Here is a 23,962-nt window from a genome sequence, read left to right on the forward strand (position 1 = left end):
GCAAGACGGTGATACTATGGAAGTCTGTGCCAGTATGTGAGGTGTGCAAGACGGTGATACTATGGAAGTCTGTGCCAGTATGTGATGTGTGCAAGACGGTGATACTATGGAAGTCTGTGCCAGTATGTGATGTGTGCAAGACGGTGATACTATGGAAGTCTGTGCCAGTATGTGATGTGTGCAAGACGGTGATACTATGGAAGTCTGTGCCAGTATGTGATGTGTGCAAGACGGTGATACTATGGAAGTCTGTGCCAGTATGTGATGTGTGCAAGACGGTGATACTATGGAAGTCTGTGCCAGTATGTGATGTGTGCAAGACGGTGATACTATGGAAGTCTGTGCCAGTATGTGATGTGTGCGAGACGGTGATACTATGGAAGTGTGTGCCAGTATGTGATGTGTGCAATACGGTGATACTATGGAAGTGTGTGCCAGTATGTGATGTGTGCAAGACGGTGATACTATGGAAGTCTGTGCCAGTATGTGATGTGTGCAAGACGGTGATACTATGGAAGTCTGTGCCAGTATGTGATGTGTGCAAGACGGTGATACTATGGAAGTCTGTGCCAGTATGTGATGTGTGCAAGACGGTGATACTATGGAAGTCTGTGCCAGTATGTGATGTGTGCGAGACGGTGATACTATGGAAGTCTGTGCCAGTATGTGATGTGTGCGAGACGGTGATACTATGGAAGTCTGTGCCAGTATGTGATGTGTGCGAGACGGTGATACTATGGAAGTCTGTGCCAGTATGTGATGTGTGCAAGACGGTGATACTATGGAAGTCTGTGCCAGTATGTGATGTGTGCAATACGGTGATACTATGGAAGTCTGTGCCAGTATGTGATGTGTGCAAGATGGTGATACTAGGGAAGTCTGTGCCAGTATGTGATGTGTGCAAGACGGTGATACTATGGAAGTCTGTGCCAGTATGTGAGGTGTGCAAGACGGTGATACTATGGAAGTCTGTGCCAGTATGTGATGTGTGCAAGACGGTGATACTATGGAAGTCTGTGCCAGTATGTGATGTGTGCAAGACGGTGATACTATGGAAGTCTGTGCCAGTATGTGATGTGTGCAAGACGGTGATACTATGGAAGTCTGTGCCAGTATGTGATGTGTGCAAGACGGTGATACTATGGAAGTCTGTGCCAGTATGTGATGTGTGCAAGTCGGTGATACTATGGAAGTGTGTGCCAGTATGTGATGTGTGCAAGACGGTGATACTATGGAAGTCTGTGCCAGTATGTGATGTGTGCAAGACGGTGATACTATGGAAGTCTGTGCCAGTATGTGATGTGTGCAAGACGGTGATACTATGGAAGTCTGTGCCAGTATGTGATGTGTGCAAGACGGTGATACTATGGAAGTCTGTGCCAGTATGTGATGTGTGCGAGACGGTGATACTATGGAAGTCTGTGCCAGTATGTGATGTGTGCAAGACGGTGATACTATGGAAGTGTGTGCCAGTATGTGATGTGTGCAAGACGGTGATACTATGGAAGTCTGTGCCAGTATGTGATGTGTGCAAGACGGTGATACTATGGAAGTCTGTGCCAGTATGTGATGTGTGCAAGACGGTGATACTATGGAAGTCTGTGCCAGTATGTGATGTGTGCAAGACGGTGATACTATGGAAGTCTGTGCCAGTATGTGATGTGTGCGAGACGGTGATACTATGGAAGTCTGTGCCAGTATGTGATGTGTGCAAGACGGTGATACTATGGAAGTGTGTGCCAGTATGTGATGTGTGCAAGACGGTGATACTATGGAAGTCTGTGCCAGTATGTGATGTGTGCAAGACGGTGATACTATGGAAGTCTGTGCCAGTATGTGATGTGTGCAAGACGGTGATACTATGGAAGTCTGTGCCAGTATGTGATGTGTGCAAGACGGTGATACTATGGAAGTCTGTGCCAGTATGTGATGTGTGTAAGGAGGTGATACTATGGAAGTCTGTGCCAGTATGTGATGTGTGCAAGACGGTGATACTATGGAAGTCTGTGCCAGTATGTGATGTGTGCAAGACGGTGATACTATGGAAGTCTGTGCCAGTATGTGATGTGTGCAAGACGGTGATACTATGGAAGTCTGTGCCAGTATGTGATGTGTGCAAGTCGGTGATACTATGGAAGTCTGTGCCAGTATGTGAGGTGTGCAAGACGGTGATACTATGGAAGTCTGTGCCAGTATGTGATGTGTGCGAGACGGTGATACTATGGAAGTCTGTGCCAGTATGTGATGTGTGCGAGACGGTGATACTATGGAAGTCTGTGCCAGTATGTGATGTGTGCAATACGGTGATACTATGGAAGTCTGTGCCAGTATGTGATGTGTGCGAGACGGTGATACTATGGAAGTCTGTGCCAGTATGTGATGTGTGCAATACGGTGATACTATGGAAGTCTGTGCCAGTATGTGATGTGTGCGAGATGGTGATACTATGGAAGTGTGTGCCAGTATGTGATGTGTGCAATACGGTGATACTATGGAAGTGTGTGCCAGTATGTGATGTGTGCAAGACGGTGATACTATGGAAGTCTGTGCCAGTATGTGATGTGTGCAAGACGGTGATACTATGGAAGTCTGTGCCAGTATGTGATGTGTGCAAGACGGTGATACTATGGAAGTCTGTGCCAGTATGTGATGTGTGCAAGACGGTGATACTATGGAAGTCTGTGCCAGTATGTGATGTGTGCAAGACGGTGATACTATGGAAGTCTGTGCCAGTATGTGATGTGTGCAAGACGGTGATACTATGGAAGTCTGTGCCAGTATGTGATGTGTGCAAGACGGTGATACTATGGAAGTCTGTGCCAGTATGTGATGTGTGCAAGACGGTGATACTATGGAAGTCTGTGCCAGTATGTGATGTGTGCGAGACGGTGATACTATGGAAGTGTGTGCCAGTATGTGATGTGTGCAATACGGTGATACTATGGAAGTGTGTGCCAGTATGTGATGTGTGCAAGACGGTGATACTATGGAAGTCTGTGCCAGTATGTGATGTGTGCAAGACGGTGATACTATGGAAGTCTGTGCCAGTATGTGATGTGTGCAAGACGGTGATACTATGGAAGTCTGTGCCAGTATGTGATGTGTGCAAGACGGTGATACTATGGAAGTCTGTGCCAGTATGTGATGTGTGCGAGACGGTGATACTATGGAAGTCTGTGCCAGTATGTGATGTGTGCAAGACGGTGATACTATGGAAGTCTGTGCCAGTATGTGATGTGTGCGAGACGGTGATACTATGGAAGTCTGTGCCAGTATGTGATGTGTGCAAGACGGTGATACTATGGAAGTCTGTGCCAGTATGTGATGTGTGCAATACGGTGATACTATGGAAGTCTGTGCCAGTATGTGATGTGTGCAAGATGGTGATACTAGGGAAGTCTGTGCCAGTATGTGATGTGTGCAAGACGGTGATACTATGGAAGTCTGTGCCAGTATGTGATGTGTGCAAGACGGTGATACTATGGAAGTCTGTGCCAGTATGTGATGTGTGCAAGACGGTGATACTATGGAAGTCTGTGCCAGTATGTGATGTGTGCAAGACGGTGATACTATGGAAGTCTGTGCCAGTATGTGATGTGTGCAAGACGGTGATACTATGGAAGTCTGTGCCAGTATGTGATGTGTGCAAGACGGTGATACTATGGAAGTCTGTGCCAGTATGTGATGTGTGCAAGACGGTGATACTATGGAAGTCTGTGCCAGTATGTGATGTGTGCAAGACGGTGATACTATGGAAGTCTGTGCCAGTATGTGATGTGTGCAAGACGGTGATACTATGGAAGTCTGTGCCAGTATGTGATGTGTGCAAGACGGTGATACTATGGAAGTCTGTGCCAGTATGTGATGTGTGCAAGACGGTGATACTATGGAAGTCTGTGCCAGTATGTGATGTGTGCAAGACGGTGATACTATGGAAGTCTGTGCCAGTATGTGATGTGTGCAAGTCGGTGATACTATGGAAGTCTGTGCCAGTATGTGATGTGTGCAATACGGTGATACTATGGAAGTGTGTGCCAGTATGTGATGTGTGCAAGACGGTGATACTATGGAAGTGTGTGCCAGTATGTGATGTGTGCAAGTCGGTGATACTATGGAAGTCTGTGCCAGTATGTGATGTGTGCAATACGGTGATACTATGGAAGTGTGTGCCAGTATGTGATGTGTGCAAGACGGTGATACTATGGAAGTCTGTGCCAGTATGTGATGTGTGCAAGACGGTGATACTATGGAAGTCTGTGCCAGTATGTGATGTGTGCGAGACGGTGATACTATGGAAGTCTGTGCCAGTATGTGATGTGTGCAAGACGGTGATACTATGGAAGTCTGTGCCAGTATGTGATGTGTGCAATACGGTGATACTATGGAAGTCTGTGCCAGTATGTGATGTGTGCAAGACGGTGATACTATGGAAGTCTGTGCCAGTATGTGATGTGTGCAAGACGGTGATACTATGGAAGTCTGTGCCAGTATGTGATGTGTGCAAGACGGTGATACTATGGAAGTCTGTGCCAGTATGTGATGTGTGCAAGACGGTGATACTATGGAAGTCTGTGCCAGTATGTGATGTGTGCAAGACGGTGATACTATGGAAGTCTGTGCCAGTATGTGATGTGTGCAAGACGGTGATACTATGGAAGTCTGTGCCAGTATGTGATGTGTGCAAGACGGTGATACTATGGAAGTCTGTGCCAGTATGTGATGTGTGCAAGACGGTGATACTATGGAAGTCTGTGCCAGTATGTGATGTGTGCAAGACGGTGATACTATGGAAGTCTGTGCCAGTATGTGATGTGTGCAAGACGGTGATACTATGGAAGTCTGTGCCAGTATGTGATGTGTGCAAGACGGTGATACTATGGAAGTCTGTGCCAGTATGTGATGTGTGCAAGACGGTGATACTATGGAAGTCTGTGCCAGTATGTGATGTGTGCAAGACGGTGATACTATGGAAGTCTGTGCCAGTATGTGATGTGTGCAAGACGGTGATACTATGGAAGTCTGTGCCAGTATGTGATGTGTGCAAGACGGTGATACTATGGAAGTCTGTGCCAGTATGTGATGTGTGCAAGACGGTGATACTATGGAAGTCTGTGCCAGTATGTGATGTGTGCAAGACGGTGATACAATGGAAGTCTGTGCCAGTATGTGATGTGTGCAAGACGGTGATAATATGGAAGTCTGTGCCAGTATGTGATGTGTGCAAGACGGTGATACTATGGAAGTCTGTGCCAGTATGTGATGTGTGCAAGACGGTGATAATATGGAAGTCTGTGCCAGTATGTGATGTGTGCAAGACGGTGATACTATGGAAGTCTGTGCCAGTATGTGATGTGTGCAAGACGGTGATACTATGGAAGTCTGTGCCAGTATGTGATGTGTGCAAGACGGTGATACAATGGAAGTCTGTGCCAGTATGTGATGTGTGCAAGACGGTGATACTATGGAAGTCTGTGCCAGTATGTGATGTGTGTAAGGAGGTGATACTATGGAAGTCTGTGCCAGTATGTGATGTGTGCAAGACGGCGATACTATGGAAGTCTGTGCCAGTATGTGATGTGTGCAAGACGGCGATACTATGGAAGTCTGTGCCAGTATGTGATGTGTGCAATACGGTGATACTATGGAAGTCTGTGCCAGTATGTGATGTGTGCAAGACGGTGATACTATGGAAGTCTGTGCCAGTATGTGATGTGTGCAAGACGGTGATACTATGGAAGTCTGTGCCAGTATGTGATGTGTGCAAGACGGTGATACTATGGAAGTCTGTGCCAGTATGTGATGTGTGCAAGACGGTGATACTATGGAAGTCTGTGCCAGTATGTGATGTGTGCAAGACGGTGATACTATGGAAGTCTGTGCCAGTATGTGATGTGTGCAAGACGGTGATACTATGGAAGTCTGTGCCAGTATGTGATGTGTGCAAGACGGTGATACTATGGAAGTCTGTGCCAGTATGTGATGTGTGCAAGACGGTGATACTATGGAAGTCTGTGCCAGTATGTGATGTGTGCAAGACGGTGATACTATGGAAGTCTGTGCCAGTATGTGATGTGTGCAAGACGGTGATACTATGGAAGTCTGTGCCAGTATGTGATGTGTGCAAGACGGTGATACTATGGAAGTCTGTGCCAGTATGTGATGTGTGCAAGACGGTGATACTATGGAAGTCTGTGCCAGTATGTGATGTGTGCAAGACGGTGATACTATGGAAGTCTGTGCCAGTATGTGATGTGTGCAAGACGGTGATACTATGGAAGTCTGTGCCAGTATGTGATGTGTGCAAGACGGTGATACTATGGAAGTCTGTGCCAGTATGTGATGTGTGCAAGACGGTGATACTATGGAAGTCTGTGCCAGTATGTGATGTGTGCAAGACGGTGATACTATGGAAGTCTGTGCCAGTATGTGATGTGTGCAAGACGGTGATACTATGGAAGTCTGTGCCAGTATGTGATGTGTGCAAGACGGTGATACAATGGAAGTCTGTGCCAGTATGTGATGTGTGCAAGACGGTGATAATATGGAAGTCTGTGCCAGTATGTGATGTGTGCAAGACGGTGATACTATGGAAGTCTGTGCCAGTATGTGATGTGTGCAAGACGGTGATAATATGGAAGTCTGTGCCAGTATGTGATGTGTGCAAGACGGTGATAACATGGAAGTCTGTGCCAGTATGTGATGTGTGCAAGACGGTGATACTATGGAAGTCTGTGCCAGTATGTGATGTGTGCAAGACGGTGATACAATGGAAGTCTGTGCCAGTATGTGATGTGTGCAAGACGGTGATACTATGGAAGTCTGTGCCAGTATGTGATGTGTGTAAGGAGGTGATACTATGGAAGTCTGTGCCAGTATGTGATGTGTGCGAGACGGTGATACTATGGAAGTCTGTGCCAGTATGTGATGTGTGCAAGACGGTGATACTATGGAAGTCTGTGCCAGTATGTGATGTGTGCGAGACGGTGATACTATGGAAGTCTGTGCCAGTATGTGATGTGTGCAAGACGGTGATACTATGGAAGTCTGTGCCAGTATGTGATGTGTGCAAGTCGGTGATACTATGGAAGTCTGTGCCAGTATGTGATGTGTGCAAGACGGTGATACTATGGAAGTCTGTGCCAGTATGTATGTGTGTAAGACGGTGATACTATGGAAGTCTGTGCCAGTATATGATGTGTGCAAGTCGGTGATACTATGGAAGTCTGTGCCAGTATGTGATGTGTGCGAGACGGTGATACTATGGAAGTCTGTGCCAGTATGTGATGTGTGCAAGACAGTGATACTATGGAAGTCTGTGCCAGTATGTGATGTGTGCAAGTCGGTGATACTATGGAAGTCTGTGCCAGTATGTATGTGTGTAAGACGGTGATACTATGGAAGTCTGTGCCAGTATGTGATGTGTGCAAGACTGTGATACTATGGAAGTCTGTGCCAGTATATGATGTGTGCAAGACGGTGATACTATGGAAGTCTGTGCCAGTATATGATGTGTGCAAGTCGGTGATACTATGGAAGTCTGTGCCAGTATGTGATGTGTGCAAGACGGTGATACTATGGAAGTCTGTGCCAGTATGTATGTGTGCAAGACGGTGATACTATGGAAGTCTGTGCCAGTATCTGATGTGTGTAACAAGGTGATACTACTGAAGTCTGTGGCAGTATGTGATGTGTGTAAGAAGGTGATACTATTGAAGTCTGTGGCAGTATGTGATGTGTGTAAGAAGGTGATACTACTGAAGTCTGTGGCAGTATGTGATGTGTGTAAGAAGGTGATCTATTTGAGATGTATGGAGGATAATGATATGTGTTAGAGGGTCATTCATTTGAAGTATTTGGGGGCTAGTGCTGTGTGCAACACGGTGGGACCGAATATTGAGTTACTGATGAGCGCAAGAAGGTGGTCTTAACCTTTAGAGATACGAAGGCTGAGGGTATCTAACAAGGTTTACTGATGCATGTACAATGGATGGATGTGGGGAATGACGTTCTGAATAAGGGGGTAACAGTGGGGTATTGTTATCAAAGTCTCTTGGCTGCAGAACTGGAGCAAACCCAGTGCAACCCCACACCCCCTCCTTCTTTGCTCCAGACGTTGGTAAATAGGCTCTCCTGATATTTTTCAGAAGCTGATCCCATTGGAGTGGATGGGGAATCATGAAATGTGAAAGATGGTGGAGCTCACGGCAGAGGGCGATACTTCTCCAGTCTATATGGAGTAGCTGATGTGATGAGAATGATGGTGATGTAACCACATTAGGGTGAGCACATGACGGAGTATGGGGCTGAATGTGTGCTGCACTCACCAGCTCATCACGCTGGATGTCATTGGATTGGTAGTGAACCTGCTTCACGGAGCCGTTATCCTGGAAACAGAAGGACATATACGTCAGCATGACCTCACTACGGGGTACAGGACTTCCTTCTACCACATACAGAGGGTAGAGTCTGTTACCTTCTGTGCTGGGAAACTGAGTGTCCGCTCACTAGGGGAGAAATCGGAGTACAGATCCCACACTGCAGAGCCTGTAGGAGATACAGGAAGAGACAGTCACATGGGCAGAGAGACGGTGAGACAACCGTGGGGATGGGAAGGAAGAATTAAAGAGAGATAAAGACAGCAACAGGGAGTGTACTAGAGAGACAGTCAAAGGGAGAGACAGACAAGATAGCCAACAGAAGTGGCAAGGAAGAGACAGTCTCAAAAAGAGACGTGTAGGCAGTTAGAAGAAAAGCTAGAGTTAGACAGCCATGAGAGAGGGAAGCTGTAAAATGTGGAGACAAAAGGAAAGACAATTACAGGGACAGTCAAACTGACACATAGACAGAGACGCGAGACTCCCCAATCCATGCACTGACCTTTTCTTTCAATCTGCTGGGAGTCTGTCCGACAGTTCGAAAGGCAGCAACAAGAGACAGCGAGGAGAGAAAGGTGGAGAGAGAAAGTACAGGGAAGAGGTCAGTGAGAGAGACAGCATGGAGGGGAAGAAGACAGTAATACAACTGGGCTGGGCAAAGAAAGAAAGGAGCGAAAGAGAAAAAACAGAAAGGAATGAGTGAGCGCGTCAGAGTGAGACACAGACAGTCCGCACCTTCCCCCTGCGATGTCTCCGCAGAGTTTTGGGGTGGCACTCTAATTTCAGGGTAGTCACTGTCTTCATTCAGTTTCTTCTGTGTTGAGCTGAGGAGGTCGCCAGCTGCAACCCACTCTGTGCGCAGCCAGCTCTCTGCGGGCGTCAAATATACTATCAAACACAGCCTTATCTCACCCCACCACTCTGCGCACACAGCCTTATCTCACCCCGCCACTCTGCGCACACAGCCTTATCTCACCCCGCCACTCTGCGCACACAGCCTTATCTCACCCCGCCACTCTGCGCACACAGCCTTATCTCACCAAACCACTCTGCGCACACACAGCCTTATCTCACCCCACCACTCTGCGCACACAGCCTTATCTCACCCCACCACTCTGCGCACACAGCCTTATCTCACCCACCACTCTGTGCGCAGCCAGCTCTCGGCGGGCGTCAAATATACTATCAAACACAGCCTTATCTCACCCCACCACTCTGCACACACAGCCTTATCTCACCCCACCACTCTGCACACACAGCCTTATCTCACCCCACCCCTCTGCACACACAGCCTTATCTCACCCCACCACTCTGCGCACACAGCCTTATCTCACCCCACCACTCTGCACACACAGCCTTATCTCACCCACTCTGCGCACACAGCCTTATCTCACCCCACCACTCTGCACACACAGCCTTATCTCACCCACTCTGCGCACACAGCCTTATCTCTCCCACTCTGCACACACACAGCCTTTTCTCACCCACCACTCTGCGCACACACAGCTTCTCACCCCACAGCGTTTTTGCTAGTGCGCTTTTGTTCTCCATATTTCCTGTTATCTCACCCCACCACTCTGCACACACAGCCTTATCTCACCCACCACTCTGCACACACAGCCTTATCTCACCCCACCACTCTGCGCACACAGCCCTATCTCACCCCACCACTCTGCGCACACAGCCTTATCTCACCCCACCACTCTGCGCACACAGCCTTATCTCACCCCACCACTCTGCGCACACAGCCCTATCTCACCCCACCACTCTGCGCACACAGCCTTATCTCACCCCACCACTCTGCGCACACAGCCTTATCTCACCCCACCACTCTGCGCACACAGTCTTATCTCACCCCACCACTCTGCACGCACAGCCTTATCTCACCCATCACTTTGCGCACACAGCCTTATCTCACCCCACTACTCTGCACACACAGCCTTATCTCACCCCGCCACTCTGCGCACACAGCCTTATCTCACCCCGCCACTCTGCACACAGCCCTATCTCACCCCACCACTCTGCGCACACAGCCTTATCTCACCCCACCACTCTGCGCACACAGCCTTATCTCACCCCACCACTCTGCGCACACAGCCTTATCTCACCCCACCACTCTGCACGCACAGCCTTATCTCACCCATCACTTTGCGCACACAGCCTTATCTCACCCCACTACTCTGCACACACAGCCTTATCTCACCCCACCACTCTGCACACAGCCTTATCTCACCCCACCACTCTGTGCGCACACAGCCGTATCTCACCCCCTTTGTGCGCACACAGCCGTATCTCACCCACTCTGCGCGCACACAGCCTTATCTCACCCACTCTGTGCACACACAGCTTCTCACCCACTCTGCACACACACAGCCTTATCTCACCCCACCACTCTGCGCACACACAGCTTCTCACCCCACCACTCTGCGCACACACAGCCTTATCTCACCCACTCTGTGCACACACAGCCTTATCTCACCCACTCTGTGCGCACACAGCCTTATCTCACCCACTCTGTGCACACACAGCCTTATCTCACCCACTCTGTGCGCACAGCCGTATCTCACCCACTCTGTGCGCACAGCCTTACCTCACCCACTCTGTGCGCTCACAGCCTTATCTCACCCACTCTGTGCGCACACACAGCTTCTCACCCCACCACTCTGCGCACACACAGCTTCTCACCCCACCACTCTGCGCACACACAGCCTTATCTCACCCACTCTGTGCACACACAGCCTTATCTCACCCACTATGTGCGCACACAGCCTTATCTCACCCACTCTGTGCACACACAGCCTTATCTCACCCACTCTGTGCGCACAGCCGTATCTCACCCACTATGTGCACACACAGCCTTATCTCACCCACTTTGCGCGCACACAGCCTTATCTCACCCACTCTGTGCGCCCACAGCCGTATCTCACCCACTATGTGCGCACACAGCCTTATCTCACCCACTTTGCGCGCACACAGCCTTATCTCACCCACTCTGTGCGCCCACAGCCGTATCTCACCCACTATGTGCACACACAGCCTTATCTCACCCACTCTGTGCACACACAGCCTTATCTCACCCACCACTCTGTGCACACACAGCTTCTCACCCCACCACTCTGCGCACACACAGCCTTCTCACCCACTCTGTGCACACACAGCCTTATCTCACCCACTCTGTGCGCACACAGCCTTATCTCACCCACTCTGTGCGCACACAGCCTTATCTCACCCACTCTGTGCGCACACAGCCTTATCTCACCCACTCTGTGCACACACAGCCTTATCTCACCCACTCTGTGTGCACACAGCCTTATCTCACCCACTCTGTGCACACACAGCCTTATCTCACCCACTCTGTGCGCACACAGCCTTATCTCACCCACTCTGCGCTTATCTCACCCACTCTGCGCACACACAGCCTTATCTCACCCACTATGTGCACACACAGCCTTATCTCACCCACTATGTGCACACACAGCCTTATCTCACCCACTCTGCGCACACACAGCCTTATCTCACCAACTCTGTGCGCATACAGCCTTATCTCACCCACTATGTGCGCACACAGCCTTATCTCACCCACTCTGTGCGCACACAGCCTTATCTCACCCACTCTGTGCACACACAGCCTTATCTCACCCACTCTGTGTGCACACAGCCTTATCTCACCCACTCTGTGCACAGCACAGCCTTATCTCACCCACTCTGTGCACAGCACAGCAAGGCCTATTTTCCCATCTGATGTAAAACCACTATTTGATCCTCCGCTTTTTCCATACATAGGATACCCGTACCTCTACCCCAAGCACTTCTGTATGACCCTCTATCAGCTTGGTTGATAGGCTATTTCCCCAATCCACCAATCTTTCCCTGAAGAGCGGGCGCGAAAGAGAGAGCGAGAGATCTTTCTAATTTTATTAGCAGTCGCCAGTTGTATATATATTCCCTCAAACGTCTCTCCAAATAAATTAGGGCGATGTGCTTGTGCTGAAAAGGGAGACCTCTGAGGTGCCTTAGTGGGAGATATGCTAATAGATTTGCAGAGTATATTTAAATGAGTCCCTTCCCACTCTTCCTAAAAGGATTTCCATATCCACTATAAAGAGTTAATAATAATCCTAAAGCCCCAATCCAATGGCTGGAAAGGTGTCAGACCCAACAGGACTAGAACCCACAGACACTGCTTTTCTAGGCCGCAGCTCTAGCAGTGTGAGCTAAACTAGCTTGTGGGACAGGACTCATTTAAATACACTTTGCATAGACATTAGTACCTCAGCAGAGGTGCTCCTTTTTCAGCACAGGCATGTCTCCCTAATTTAATTGGAGGGACGTTTTTAGATCTCTCCCCTCTCTCTCATTTTGACCAGTCATACCACTTTACCATGACCATACAGTCTAAATTATCACCCCCCCCATTCTGTGTGCAATCATCTCTCTGAGGAACCCCCCCCCTTCCCATCACCTTGGGCAGCAAATCTTGGAGGAGTCCCCACATTTTATCAAGAGTAGACTGATTTCTTACTTCACCCCGGATATTCAAAACCAGCTGATTCCCGAAACCCACATTATTAATCAGGCTATTGTTGGATTTAGTTAATGGGACGTGAGGAGCCAATAACAATACTAGCGTCAGGGTGTATTGACGTTGGTTATTTTGCTTCTTGGAGACTGGTTACAATGGTAGAGAAGTTGTTACATCATTGAGCGCTTTATCTAAGGGGGCTGCACTTTCAGTGGTTGAAGGGGCGGGGGGGGGGTACGAACCAATCTGGTCCCGGAGCTCTGGAGACAGATGTGGGTTCCGGTAGAGAAGAGAGAGAGACTGGTTCACTCGCTCCTCAATGACACGGAGGTGAGTGAGAACCTGAGGGAAGATAAGCAGGGTGAATATGAGAGAGGGAGAGGCTCCTGGAGAGACCATCAGGAGAAGAGACAGAGCGGACCAGGAACAGACAGTCAGAAAGAGAAATAGAGACATCTCCATACAGAGAGGCAAGAGGAGAGACAGCATCAAAGACAGAGGCTAACAGAAAGAGAGAGACGCCTTTATACAGAGAGGGGTAGGGGAAGAGACAGAGAGCATCAAGGACAGAGACTGTCAGAAAGAGACATCTGCATACAATATGAAGGGAATGTTAAAAGTGGTAAAGAAGATGCTAAACAGTAGAGTACTTTTATTTGAATAGAAGACCCCAACTGCAGAGGAAGAAGTTAAAGAGCATAGAAAAAAGGAGAGATCAAGAAAGAGACAGCTCCATTGAAATGATGAGAGAGAGAGAGAGAGAGAGAGAGAGAGAGAGGGAGAGAAGGTGCGTGCAGGAAGGACATTCACAAGGCCATGAAGTCCCATGCTCTCTCACTCTTCTCTCGGATACCTGGAACTGGATGGTCTCAGCTCTGTCAGGCTCCGCGCTGCTCACGTGCTGATAATGCCTCACTGTGTGACGCTGGTCACGCTGCTCCGCACGGATATAACGCTTCAGCGCCAGCAGCATGCGCTCCGACTGACCAATGAGAAGAGAGGCAAAGAATGGTGTCAGATCTCAGAGGTCACAGAGATGACATTTGGGAGATCTTCCATCCATGAGTGACACCGACCCCCAAATAACTCCGTTTATATCCTATCGTGGCTGATAAAAACCAGGAGGTTCTCTTGCAAATGTTAACACTTTCACAATGCGTTGCTCGCGCTCTGGCAGTGACGAGGTGCAATCGTGTGTGTGTTTGTGTGATACAAGCCTCATCCACAAAAAGAAGGTCCCTGGGTCTTTGGAAGTGCAGAGAAGGACTTTCTCAACACACTGTGGCATCACATCAGCAAGATGCAAAGCCCTTCCAGGCTGTCCCGTAACTGTGGCTCAGGTGTGTAATGTAGGTGTGGTGTGTTATAACGTTGTGTCACACGGCTGTGGTGCGTGACATACGAGTATGGTTTGTTATACAGATGTAGCAGACGTTATTGCACTCGCTGGCATGTACAATAGCGTGTTAGCCCCGCCCTTTGTTTGCAAACAGCAATACAGAGACAACTGTGTAAGCTCCCACTGACGCGTTTCGTGTGTCGTACTACAACGCGCCCGGCGAGAGCAGTAACGTTGTCCTGTTTTTGGTTATCAGCAATGGGGGTAGTCTGTGGATGTTTTGCACCAAGATGACGTGTATGTGGGTGTGTCTGATAGGGGTGGGCTTACATCCAGGGGGGTGGCCTGCACGCTTGCCAGGTAATTTTCTAGCGCCGCCCTGCGGTTGTCATTCAGAGCTGCAACCACCCGACCCAGATGTGTCTCCACCAGCCGCTGGCGCTGAGCGGAGATCTGACCCTCCAGGGTCTGCAGGATGGACTGGAAGTGCTTCGGTGAGGAACAAGAGGGCGAGGAACAGGGGCGAGATAAACGAGAGTGAACAGAAGGCGTTATTTGCAGTGACTGGTAGGGACAGGTACGTTTATAGCCCATAGAAAACTGTTGTTAAAATATGTATTGCCCGACTAATGTCACGAAGAAAGAGATGAGACATTGTGACACAGAACATGCTTTAGTTATAACCAGTCTCATTATTTCTCAGGTTGCCATGTTCCACACACTGTTTGTATGACACTTACTAGCAAATGCATATTCAATTACACAATGTATCCTCTCTCCCTGTGCAAATGTAATGTTATCTATCAGCTTCTGCTGTAACACAAGCCGAGAGCGGGGGCCTAAGTGCTCCCGAATACGCTCATCTCCTGATAAGATCGGCGAGCGACCAAATGTGTTATTCGGGTGTGTTACTTCGTTTTTTAACTGTTTCAGCGACTCGGAACGTGAGCTGCAAACACAGGGCGGCAATAAAGCATGAATGTTGCTTATAACTTGGCAAAGTCTTCTTAGGACTTAAGCCCTTTGCTTGGCTAGCCTTCCGGGCACTGAAGGAGGTGATGAACAGAAGGAAAGACTGTAATGTTTCCTTAAGGGGCGAACTTGTACTTCCCAGGGTCCTGTGTCTCATAACCCCACATAACCCCGGGGTTACATAATTAATACTAGTGATGCCGGAGGGACCACCTCCCACTCAAAGCTTCAGGCCCTCCCCCCCTGTATACAATATACTATAATTGGGCTTCACACTCAGGCATATCCCCACCACTGACCTCATTCAGTGCCTGACGGTCAGATTTGGGGAGGTTTTTGGCCTGGTTATCTGCCTCAGCCCACTCCTTCATCACCTGAAAGGGAAACAAGGACACCTGAAACCCCTCCGAAATATACCATCACACCTCTAAACTCAGACTGCCCACTTTGGGCCCCGGCATCAGATCCAGACAGGCCCAGTGTCCTGTTAATGACCGTGTGAGTGTGAGTGTGGCTGCAGGTAGAGTGTGCGCTGTGCCTATTTGTGTGTGTGTGTGTATTTATGAGTGGACGCATGTGTGAGAGTAATGTATGCACAAGTGAATACGTGTGTGTATTTATGCACGAGTGCACGCATGTGTGAGTGTGTATTTATGCACGAGTGCACGCATGTGTGAGTGTGTATTTATGCACGAGTGCACGCATGTGTGAGTGTGTATTTATGCACGAGTGCACGCATGTGTGAGTGTGTATTTATGCACGAGTGCACGCATGTGTGTGTGTGTATTTATGCACGAGTGCATGCATGTGTGAGTGTGTATTTATGCACGAGTGCACGCATGTGTGAGTGTGTATTTATGCACGAGTGCACGCATGTGTGAGTGTGTATTTATGCACGAGTGCACGCATGTGTGAGTGTGTATTTATGCACGAGTGCACGCATGTGTGAGTGTGTATTTATGCACGAGTGCACACGTGTGAGTGTGTATTTATGCACGAGTGCACGCATGTGTGAGTGTGTATTTATGCACGAGTGCACGCATGTGTGAGTGTGTATTTATGCACGAGTGCACGCATGTGTGAGTGTGTATTTATGCACGAGTACATGCATGTGTGAGTGTGTATTTATGCACGAGTGCACGCATGTGTGAGTGTGTATTTATGCACGAGTGCACGCATGTGTGAGTGTGTATTTATGCACGAGTGCACGCATGTGTGAGTGTGTATTTATGCACGAGTGCACGCATGTGTGAGTGTGTATTTATGCACGAGTGCACACGTGTGAGTGTGTATTTATGCACGAGTGCACGCATGTGTGAGTGTGTATTTATGCACGAGTGCACACGTGTGAGTGTGTATTTATGCACGAGTGCACGCATGTGTGAGTGTGTATTTATGCACGAGTGCACGCATGTGTGAGTGTGTATTTATGCACGAGTGCACGCATGTGTGAGTGTGTATTTATGCACGAGTACATGCATGTATGAGCGCTTGTATATATGCACCAGGGAATACACGTATGAGCCTGTATATTTATGTATGAGTGCAAACCCTATTAAAACTTTTCCGCTCGACCCCATCAAACTGAGACCCCGCAAAATCCAAGAAACAGACTGCCTTGTTGAATCTGTCACTTCAAATCACAGACACCCACAGATCTCAAACACATTGAGCTGGATCAGCTTTCTTAAACCCCGGGTCTGCTGAATTCATGCTTAGTAGCTGCTTATTTTATTTATTCATCTACTTGGCTTAGGATGGCTTCATAATTACTAGATAAACAAAAAACAAAAGCAAAAATACTATTTTTCTCCAAAAATACTGGACACAATGGTGAAAGGTGACACACACAGACACACACACACACAGACACAGACACAGACACAGACACAGACACAGACACAGACACAGACACACACACACACACACACACACACACACACACACCTCTCTCTGCTCCATGCTCCATGGTGAAAGGTGCGACACACACACACACACACACACACACACACACACACACACACACACACACACACACACACACACACACACACACACACACACACACACCTCTGCTCCATGCTGTTTCCTCCTCTCTTTGACCCCTCCGCTAGGGCTCCTGACACCTCCTCCTGATTGACTACTGATGGGTAATGCAGCCAATCAGGATGGAGAAAGCTGCCCAGCCCCCTTAGTAACAGCCCTGCTCTCTCCCTGCTCGGGGAAATCCCGCGGCCCCCCAAGCCGGTCAGGTCACTATGTCCAGAGAGGTAATAGCGGTATACACATACATGTCCAGTATTACCTCTCATTTTTTACTCGGCAGAGTGTCCAAATACAGGACAGTCCCGTTCATTACCGGAAACCTGGCATACCCTAATTGAGACAAACAGCCATGTCACAAAAGAGATTAGATAAAGATTGTAAAAATTGCCAAAGTATTTGTCTTCCAGGGAAGATTAAATATACTACTGCCATTAAATAACTTTGGTCCTGGAATGTACTGCCCCTTTAGCCATTTGGCACCACAAACAGAAAGACCGCCCTATCTCTCCATATACTCCTCTGCTCCACGTAGAATGCCTTTAATAAGGAAAGGTTGTAAAAGGAGAGGGTTGTGCTGTTCCAGGAGAAGCAGAAGCCAGCAGTGCGAGTAACAAGCCTTGTGCCAGCCTCTCCCATACATGAGGGCCATAGACAACATCTCAATTCAACATTGATGCCTCTGGACACCTGTAAAGGAAAATAATCTCCCGAGAGACCCCCTGACCCCAGCCGCCCCCCTGACCTCGTTGATCTGCTTCATGCGACGCTCCTCCAGCTCCATCTTCGCCCGCAGGAAGTTGGCGTGTTCTGATCCGTCGCGCGGTGACTCAAAGTATACATCCACCCCGTCAGTGGGACGAGAGACTGGGGGGGGGGGGAAAGCAGAGCGCCGTTGTGCTGTCAGCCAACCCCCCCCCCCCTCCCGCCCCCAACAGGACAGGTTTTTAGGATATCCCAGCTTGAGGACTGGAGCTGAGCCGCCCTGTATTACATAACAGCCCCAATAACGGAGAGTACAATTCAGGGCGAGGCAGTACAGGCCCCGCTGGCAGTGAAGGGGTTAGGGAATTTTGGGGGGCAAAACTGACACAACGGGATCCATGCTGCTTTGGCGCACAATTGCTAAAAATGGCGTTATTTTCATCTGCCATCGATGTGGCAATTTAAGGGGGTAAATATTCGGGGGTTTTGGAGTGGGTAAATATTCGGGGATTTTGGAGGGGGTAAAAATTCGGGGGCTTTGGAGGGGGTAAATATTCAGGGGTTTTGGAGGGGGAAAATATTTGGGGTTTTTGGAGGGGGTAAATATTTGGGGTTTTTGGAAGGGGCAAATATTTGGGGTTTTTGGAGGGGGTAAATATTCGGGGCTTTTGGAGGGGGTATATATTCGGGGGTTTTGGAAGGGGTAAATATTCGGGGTTTTTGGAGGGGGTAAATATTTGGGTGTTTTGGAGGGGGTAAATATTCGGGGGATTTGGAGGGGGTAAATATTTGGGGGATTTGGAGGGGGTAAATATTTGGGGGATTTGGAGGGGGTAAATATTCGGGGGATTTGGAGGGGGTAAATATTTGGGTGTTTTGGAGGGGGTAAATATTCGGGGGATTTGGAGGGGGTAAATATTTGGGTGTTTTGGAGGGGGTAAATATTCGGGGGTTTTGGAAGGGGTAAATATTCGGGGCTTTTGGAGGGGGTAAATATTCGGGGGTTTTGGAAGGGGTAAATATTCGGGGTTTTTGGAGGGGGTAAATATTCGGGGTTTTTGGAAGGGGTAAATATTCGGGGTTTTTGGAGGGGGTAAATATTTGGGTGTTTTGGAGGGGGTAAATATTCGGGGGATTTGGAGGGGGTAAATATGGAGGGTTAGGGGGGGGTTTATATAATGCGCAGATTATAAGAGACGCATCACATTCTGCGTTTCTGCGCTGCGGTTTCTTACATTGTAGTTGCGTCAATAAATCCGCCGAGGCCGAAATGGAGGAAACTTTGGGAGTAATGGGCGCAGAATGCAGGAAACTGACCCCGTGTTACCGGGAGCGGAGCAGAGGCAGCAAGACCAAGGGGTGTCTGACCTTTGATCTCTGGGGGAGGGGTGGGCGCAGCGCTCGTTGTCTCCTCCTCAAATCCGGGTCCCACAAAGTAATCGTCCCAGGTGGAGGGCGGGCGCTGGTCGGGAGCGGCCCCCGCGGGGTCCTCCTCTGCCTCCTCCTCTACAATGTCAGCATTGTCTTCATCAATCTCCACTTCATCTCTGCGGTGAGAGAGAGTGTGACCCCCCAGCACTGACCTGTCACAGTGTCACCCCCCAGCACTGACCTGTCACAGTGTGACCCCCAGCACTGACCTGTCAGTGTCACCCCCCCAGCACTGACTTGTCACAGTGTCACCCCCCCAGCACTGACCTGTCACAGTGTCACCCCCCCAGCACTGACCTGTCACAGTGTCACCCCCCCAGCACTGACCTGTCACAGTGTCACACCCCCAGCACTGACCTGTCACAGTGTCACACCCCCAGCACTGACCTGTCACAGTGTCACCCCCCCAGCACTGCCCTGTCACAGTGTCACCCCCCCAGCACTGACCTGTCACAGTGTCACCCCCCAAGCACTGACCTGTCACAGCATCACCCCCCCAGCACTGCCCTGTCACAGTGTCACCCCCAGCACTGCCCTGTCACAGTGTCACACCCCCAGCACTGACCTGTCACAGTGTCACCCCCCCAGCACTGACCTGTCACAGTGTCACCCCCCAGCACTGCCCTGTCACAGTGTCACCCCCCAGCACTGCCCTGTCACATTGTCACCCACCAGCACTGACCTGTCACAGTGTCACCCCCCCAGCACTGACCTGTCACAGTGTCACCGCCCCAGCACTGACCTGTCACAGTGTCACCCCGCCAGCACTGCCCTGTCACAGTGTCACACCCCCAGCACTGACCTGTCACAGTGTCACCACCCCAGCACTGACCTGTCACAGTGTCACCCCGCCAGCACTGCCCTGTCACAGTGTCACCCCGCCAGCACTGCCCTGTCACAGTGTCACACCCCCAGCACTGACCTGTCACAGTGTGACCCCCCCAGCACTGACCTGTCACAGTGTCACCCCCCCAGCACTGCCCTGTCACAGTGTCACCCCGCCAGCACTGCCCTGTCACAGTGTCACACCCCCAGCACTGACCTGTCAGTGTCACCACCCCAGCACTGACCTGTCACAGTGTCAACCCCCAGCACTGACCTGCCACAGCGTCACACCCCCAGCACTGACCTGTCACAGTGTCACCCCCCCCCAGCACTGACCTGTCACAGTATCACCCCCAGCATTGACCTGTCACAGTGTCACCCCCCCAGCACTGACCTGTCACAGTGTCACCCCCCCTGCCCTGACCTGTCACAGTGTCACACCCCCAGCACTGACCTGTCACAGTGTGACCCCCCCAGCACTGACCTGTCACAGTGTCACCCCCCCAGCACTGCCCTGTCACAGTGTCACACCCCCAGCACTGACCTGTCACAGTGTCACCACCCCAGCACTGACCAGTCACAGTGTCAACCCCCAGCACTGACCTGCCACAGCGTCACACCCCCAGCACTGACCTGTCACAGTGTCACCCCCCCCCCAAGCACTGACCTGTCACAGTATCACCCCCAGCATTGACCTGTCACAGTGTCACCCCCCCAGCACTGACCTGTCAGAGTGTCACCCCCCCTGCCCTGACCTGTCACAGTGTCACACCCCCAGCACTGACCTGTCACAGTGTCACCTCCCCCCCCAGCACTGACCTGCCACAGCGTCACACCCCCAGCACTGACCTGTCACAGTGTCACCTCCCCCCCAGCACTGCCCTGTCACAGTGTCACCCCCCCAGCACTGCCCTGTCACAGTGTCACCCCCCCAGCACTGCCCTGTCACAGTGTCACCTCCCCCCTTACCCTTTCTCTGTGTCCTGTAGTTCTGGCTCAGCGGTGGGTTGCCCCTTGGTGGGTTCTGCCCGTGGGTGGTTACGAGGGGGGCAGCACACATATTCCACCCCACGGAAGCGGTCAGGACGGCAGGGGAGCAGCATCCCGTAGCTGTGCAGATCCAGGTCCTCTGCCGCACACGCCTGGAGAGGAGGCACATCGGGGCACAGCCATATACCGCAGGTAACGTACAGTATGCAAGGGGAGCATCCTGTCTATAAGCCACATTAAAGTCTATAGGGCAACGCACGTGTAACAGGCTGATCCTGGCACTTAATAGTATGGACCTATTGCAGGCTATGGGGCAGCTGATGTGTGTAAGAGGGTGACTGACACTATCACAGTCTATAGGGCAACAGACATGTCAGGGAGGGTAATACTATTATAACTGGGGCAATACTGGGACAATACTGTCTTGTTCCTGGCTCCTTTGGCAGGGAATAGATGGAGACGTTGAGTCTGAAGCCTAGTGGGGTCTATAGGGGAAACTGATGTGTGTAATAGGGGAAACTGATGTGTGTAATAGGGGAATCCCCTTTTTCAGTAGAGCAATTCCATTAAGATCTGCGGGAGAAGCGGATCTGTGTAAGGAGATTATTAGGATCCGTTATGCTCGGGAGCCACGATGGAAAATAAACAAGGTGCGGCAGCAAGAACAGAGCAGAGGAGCAGCATGAAGTGTGAGACCCCAACGCAGCACACATACAATCGCTCCTCTGATCTAAAGGAAGGTCACCCTGTCTTCTAGGGAACATGTACATATTCTACTGACCGCTAGGGAACATGTACATATTCTACTGACCGCTAGGGAACATGTACATATTCTACTGACCGCTAGGGAACATGTACATATTCTACTGACCGCTAGGGAACATGTACATATTCTACTGACCGCTAGGGAACATATACATATTCTACTGACCGCTAGGGAACATGTACATATTCTACTGACCGCTAGGGAACATGTACATATTCTACTGACCACTAGGGAACATTACATATTCTACTGACCGCTAGGGAACATATACATATTCTACTGACCGCTAGGGAACATATACATATTCTACTGACCGCTAGGGAACATGTACATATTCTACTGACCGCTAGGGAACATGTACATATTCTACTGACCGCTAGGGAACATGTACATATTCTACTGACCGCTAGGGAACATATACATATTCTACTGACTGCTAGGGAACATGTACATATTCTACTGACCGCTAGGGAACATGTACATATTCTACTGACCGCTAGGGAACATGTACATATTCTACTGACCGCTAGGGAACATGTACATATTCTACTGACCGCTAGGGAACATGTACATTATCCTATAACCTGTAGTAGGAGCTATGTAGGGTCACTTACACCCCGAGCCGCTTCGTGCCAGTGCTGGTAACTCTCACACACGTCCATCTGCTCGCGGTGCAGAAACCGGCACTTGTCAGGAACCAAGAGAGCGTCGCTGACAAACTCCCCCACTGCCAGAGAGAGAGAGAGAGCTCAGAGAGAGAGAGAGAGAGAGCTTCGCTGACAAACTCCCCCACTGCCAGAGAGAGAGAGAGAGAGCTCAGAGAGAGAGAGAGAGCTTCGCTGACAAACTCCCCCACTGCCAGAGAGAGAGAGAGCTCAGAGAGGGAGAGAGAGAGATCAGAGCTCAGAGAGAGAGAGAGAGCGTCGCTGACAAACTCCCCCACTGCAAGAGAGAGAGAGAGAGAGCTCAGAGAGAGAGAGAGAGAGAGAGAGAGAGCGAGAGAGAGAGAGAGAGCATCGCTGACAAACTCCCCCACTGCCAGAGAGAGAGAGAGAGAGAGAGTGCTCAGAGAGAGAGAGAGCGTCGCTGACAAACTCCCCCACTGCCAGAGAGAGCGAGAGAGCGAGCTTCGCTGACAAACTCCCCCACTGCCAGAGAGAGAGAGAGCTCAGAGAGAGAGAGCTCAGAGAGAGAGAGCTCAGAGAGAGAGAGAGAGAGCGTTGCTGACAAACTCCCCCACTGCCAGAGAGAGAGAGAGAGCTCAGAGAGAGAGAGAGAGCTTCACTGACAAACTCCCCCACTGCCAGAGAGAGAGAAAGCTCAGAGAGAGAGAGAGAGAGCGCTCAGAGAGAGAGAGAGAGAGAGCGTCGCTGACAAACTCCCCCACTGCCAGAGAGAGAGAGAGAGAGCTCAGAGAGAGAGAGAGAGAGAGCATCGCTGACAAACTCCCCCACTGCCAGAGAGAGAGAGAGAGAGATAGTGCTCAGAGAGAGAGAGAGAGTGCTCAGAGAGAGAGAGAGCGTCGCTGACAAACTCCCCCACTGCCAGAGAGAGAGAGAGAGCTCAGAGAGAGATAGAGAGAGAGAGCATCACTGACAAACTCCCCCACTGCCAGAGAGAGAGAGAGAGAGAGAGAGAGAGAGTGCTCAGAGAGAGAGAGAGAGTGCTCAGAGAGAGAGAGCGTCGCTGACAAACTCCCCCACTGCCAGAGAGAGAGAGAGTGCTCAGAGAGAGAGTGCTCAGAGAGAGAGAGCGTCGCTGACAAACTCCCCCACTGCCAGAGAGTGAGAGAGAGAGTGCTCAGAGAGAGAGAGAGAGAGCTCAGAGAGAGAGAGAGCCCAGAGAGAGAGAGCGAGAGAGAGAGAGAAAGAGCAGAGCATCGCTGACAAACTCCCCAACTGCCAGAGACAGTGAGCGCTCAGAGAGAGAGTGAGCGCTCAGAGAGAGTGAGCGCTCAGAGAGAGAGCGCTCAGAGAGAGAGAGAGAGAGTGAGC

At 50.1% G+C, this 23,962-nt stretch overlaps 1 protein-coding gene across 2 annotated transcripts in view; it reads right to left on the reverse strand.

The window, feature by feature from the left end:
- APLP1 (amyloid beta precursor like protein 1) overlaps positions 1 to 23,962 on the reverse strand; it is a 61,148-nt gene that overhangs the window by 7,570 nt on the left and 29,616 nt on the right. Inside the window, exons 4-15 of one of the 2 annotated variants that reach the window (XM_075606138.1) lie at positions 22,583 to 22,695; positions 21,182 to 21,354; positions 19,325 to 19,503; positions 17,997 to 18,118; positions 15,508 to 15,582; positions 14,567 to 14,725; positions 13,751 to 13,879; positions 13,140 to 13,239; positions 9,111 to 9,245; positions 8,878 to 8,901; positions 8,474 to 8,544; positions 8,325 to 8,384 (exon numbers count right to left, since the gene is read on the reverse strand). In XM_075606138.1, the coding sequence (XP_075462253.1) occupies positions 8,325 to 8,384; positions 8,474 to 8,544; positions 8,878 to 8,901; positions 9,111 to 9,245; positions 13,140 to 13,239; positions 13,751 to 13,879; positions 14,567 to 14,725; positions 15,508 to 15,582; positions 17,997 to 18,118; positions 19,325 to 19,503; positions 21,182 to 21,354; positions 22,583 to 22,695 (1,340 nt within the window). The remainder of the gene's footprint in view (positions 1 to 8,324; positions 8,385 to 8,473; positions 8,545 to 8,877; positions 8,902 to 9,110; positions 9,246 to 13,139; positions 13,240 to 13,750; positions 13,880 to 14,566; positions 14,726 to 15,507; positions 15,583 to 17,996; positions 18,119 to 19,324; positions 19,504 to 21,181; positions 21,355 to 22,582; positions 22,696 to 23,962) is intronic. The other variant, XM_075606139.1, reaches the window with a different exon arrangement.

This window comes from Ascaphus truei, chromosome 6 (assembly GCF_040206685.1).
Source record: "Ascaphus truei isolate aAscTru1 chromosome 6, aAscTru1.hap1, whole genome shotgun sequence".
NCBI classification, from domain to species: domain Eukaryota; kingdom Metazoa; phylum Chordata; class Amphibia; order Anura; family Ascaphidae; genus Ascaphus; species Ascaphus truei.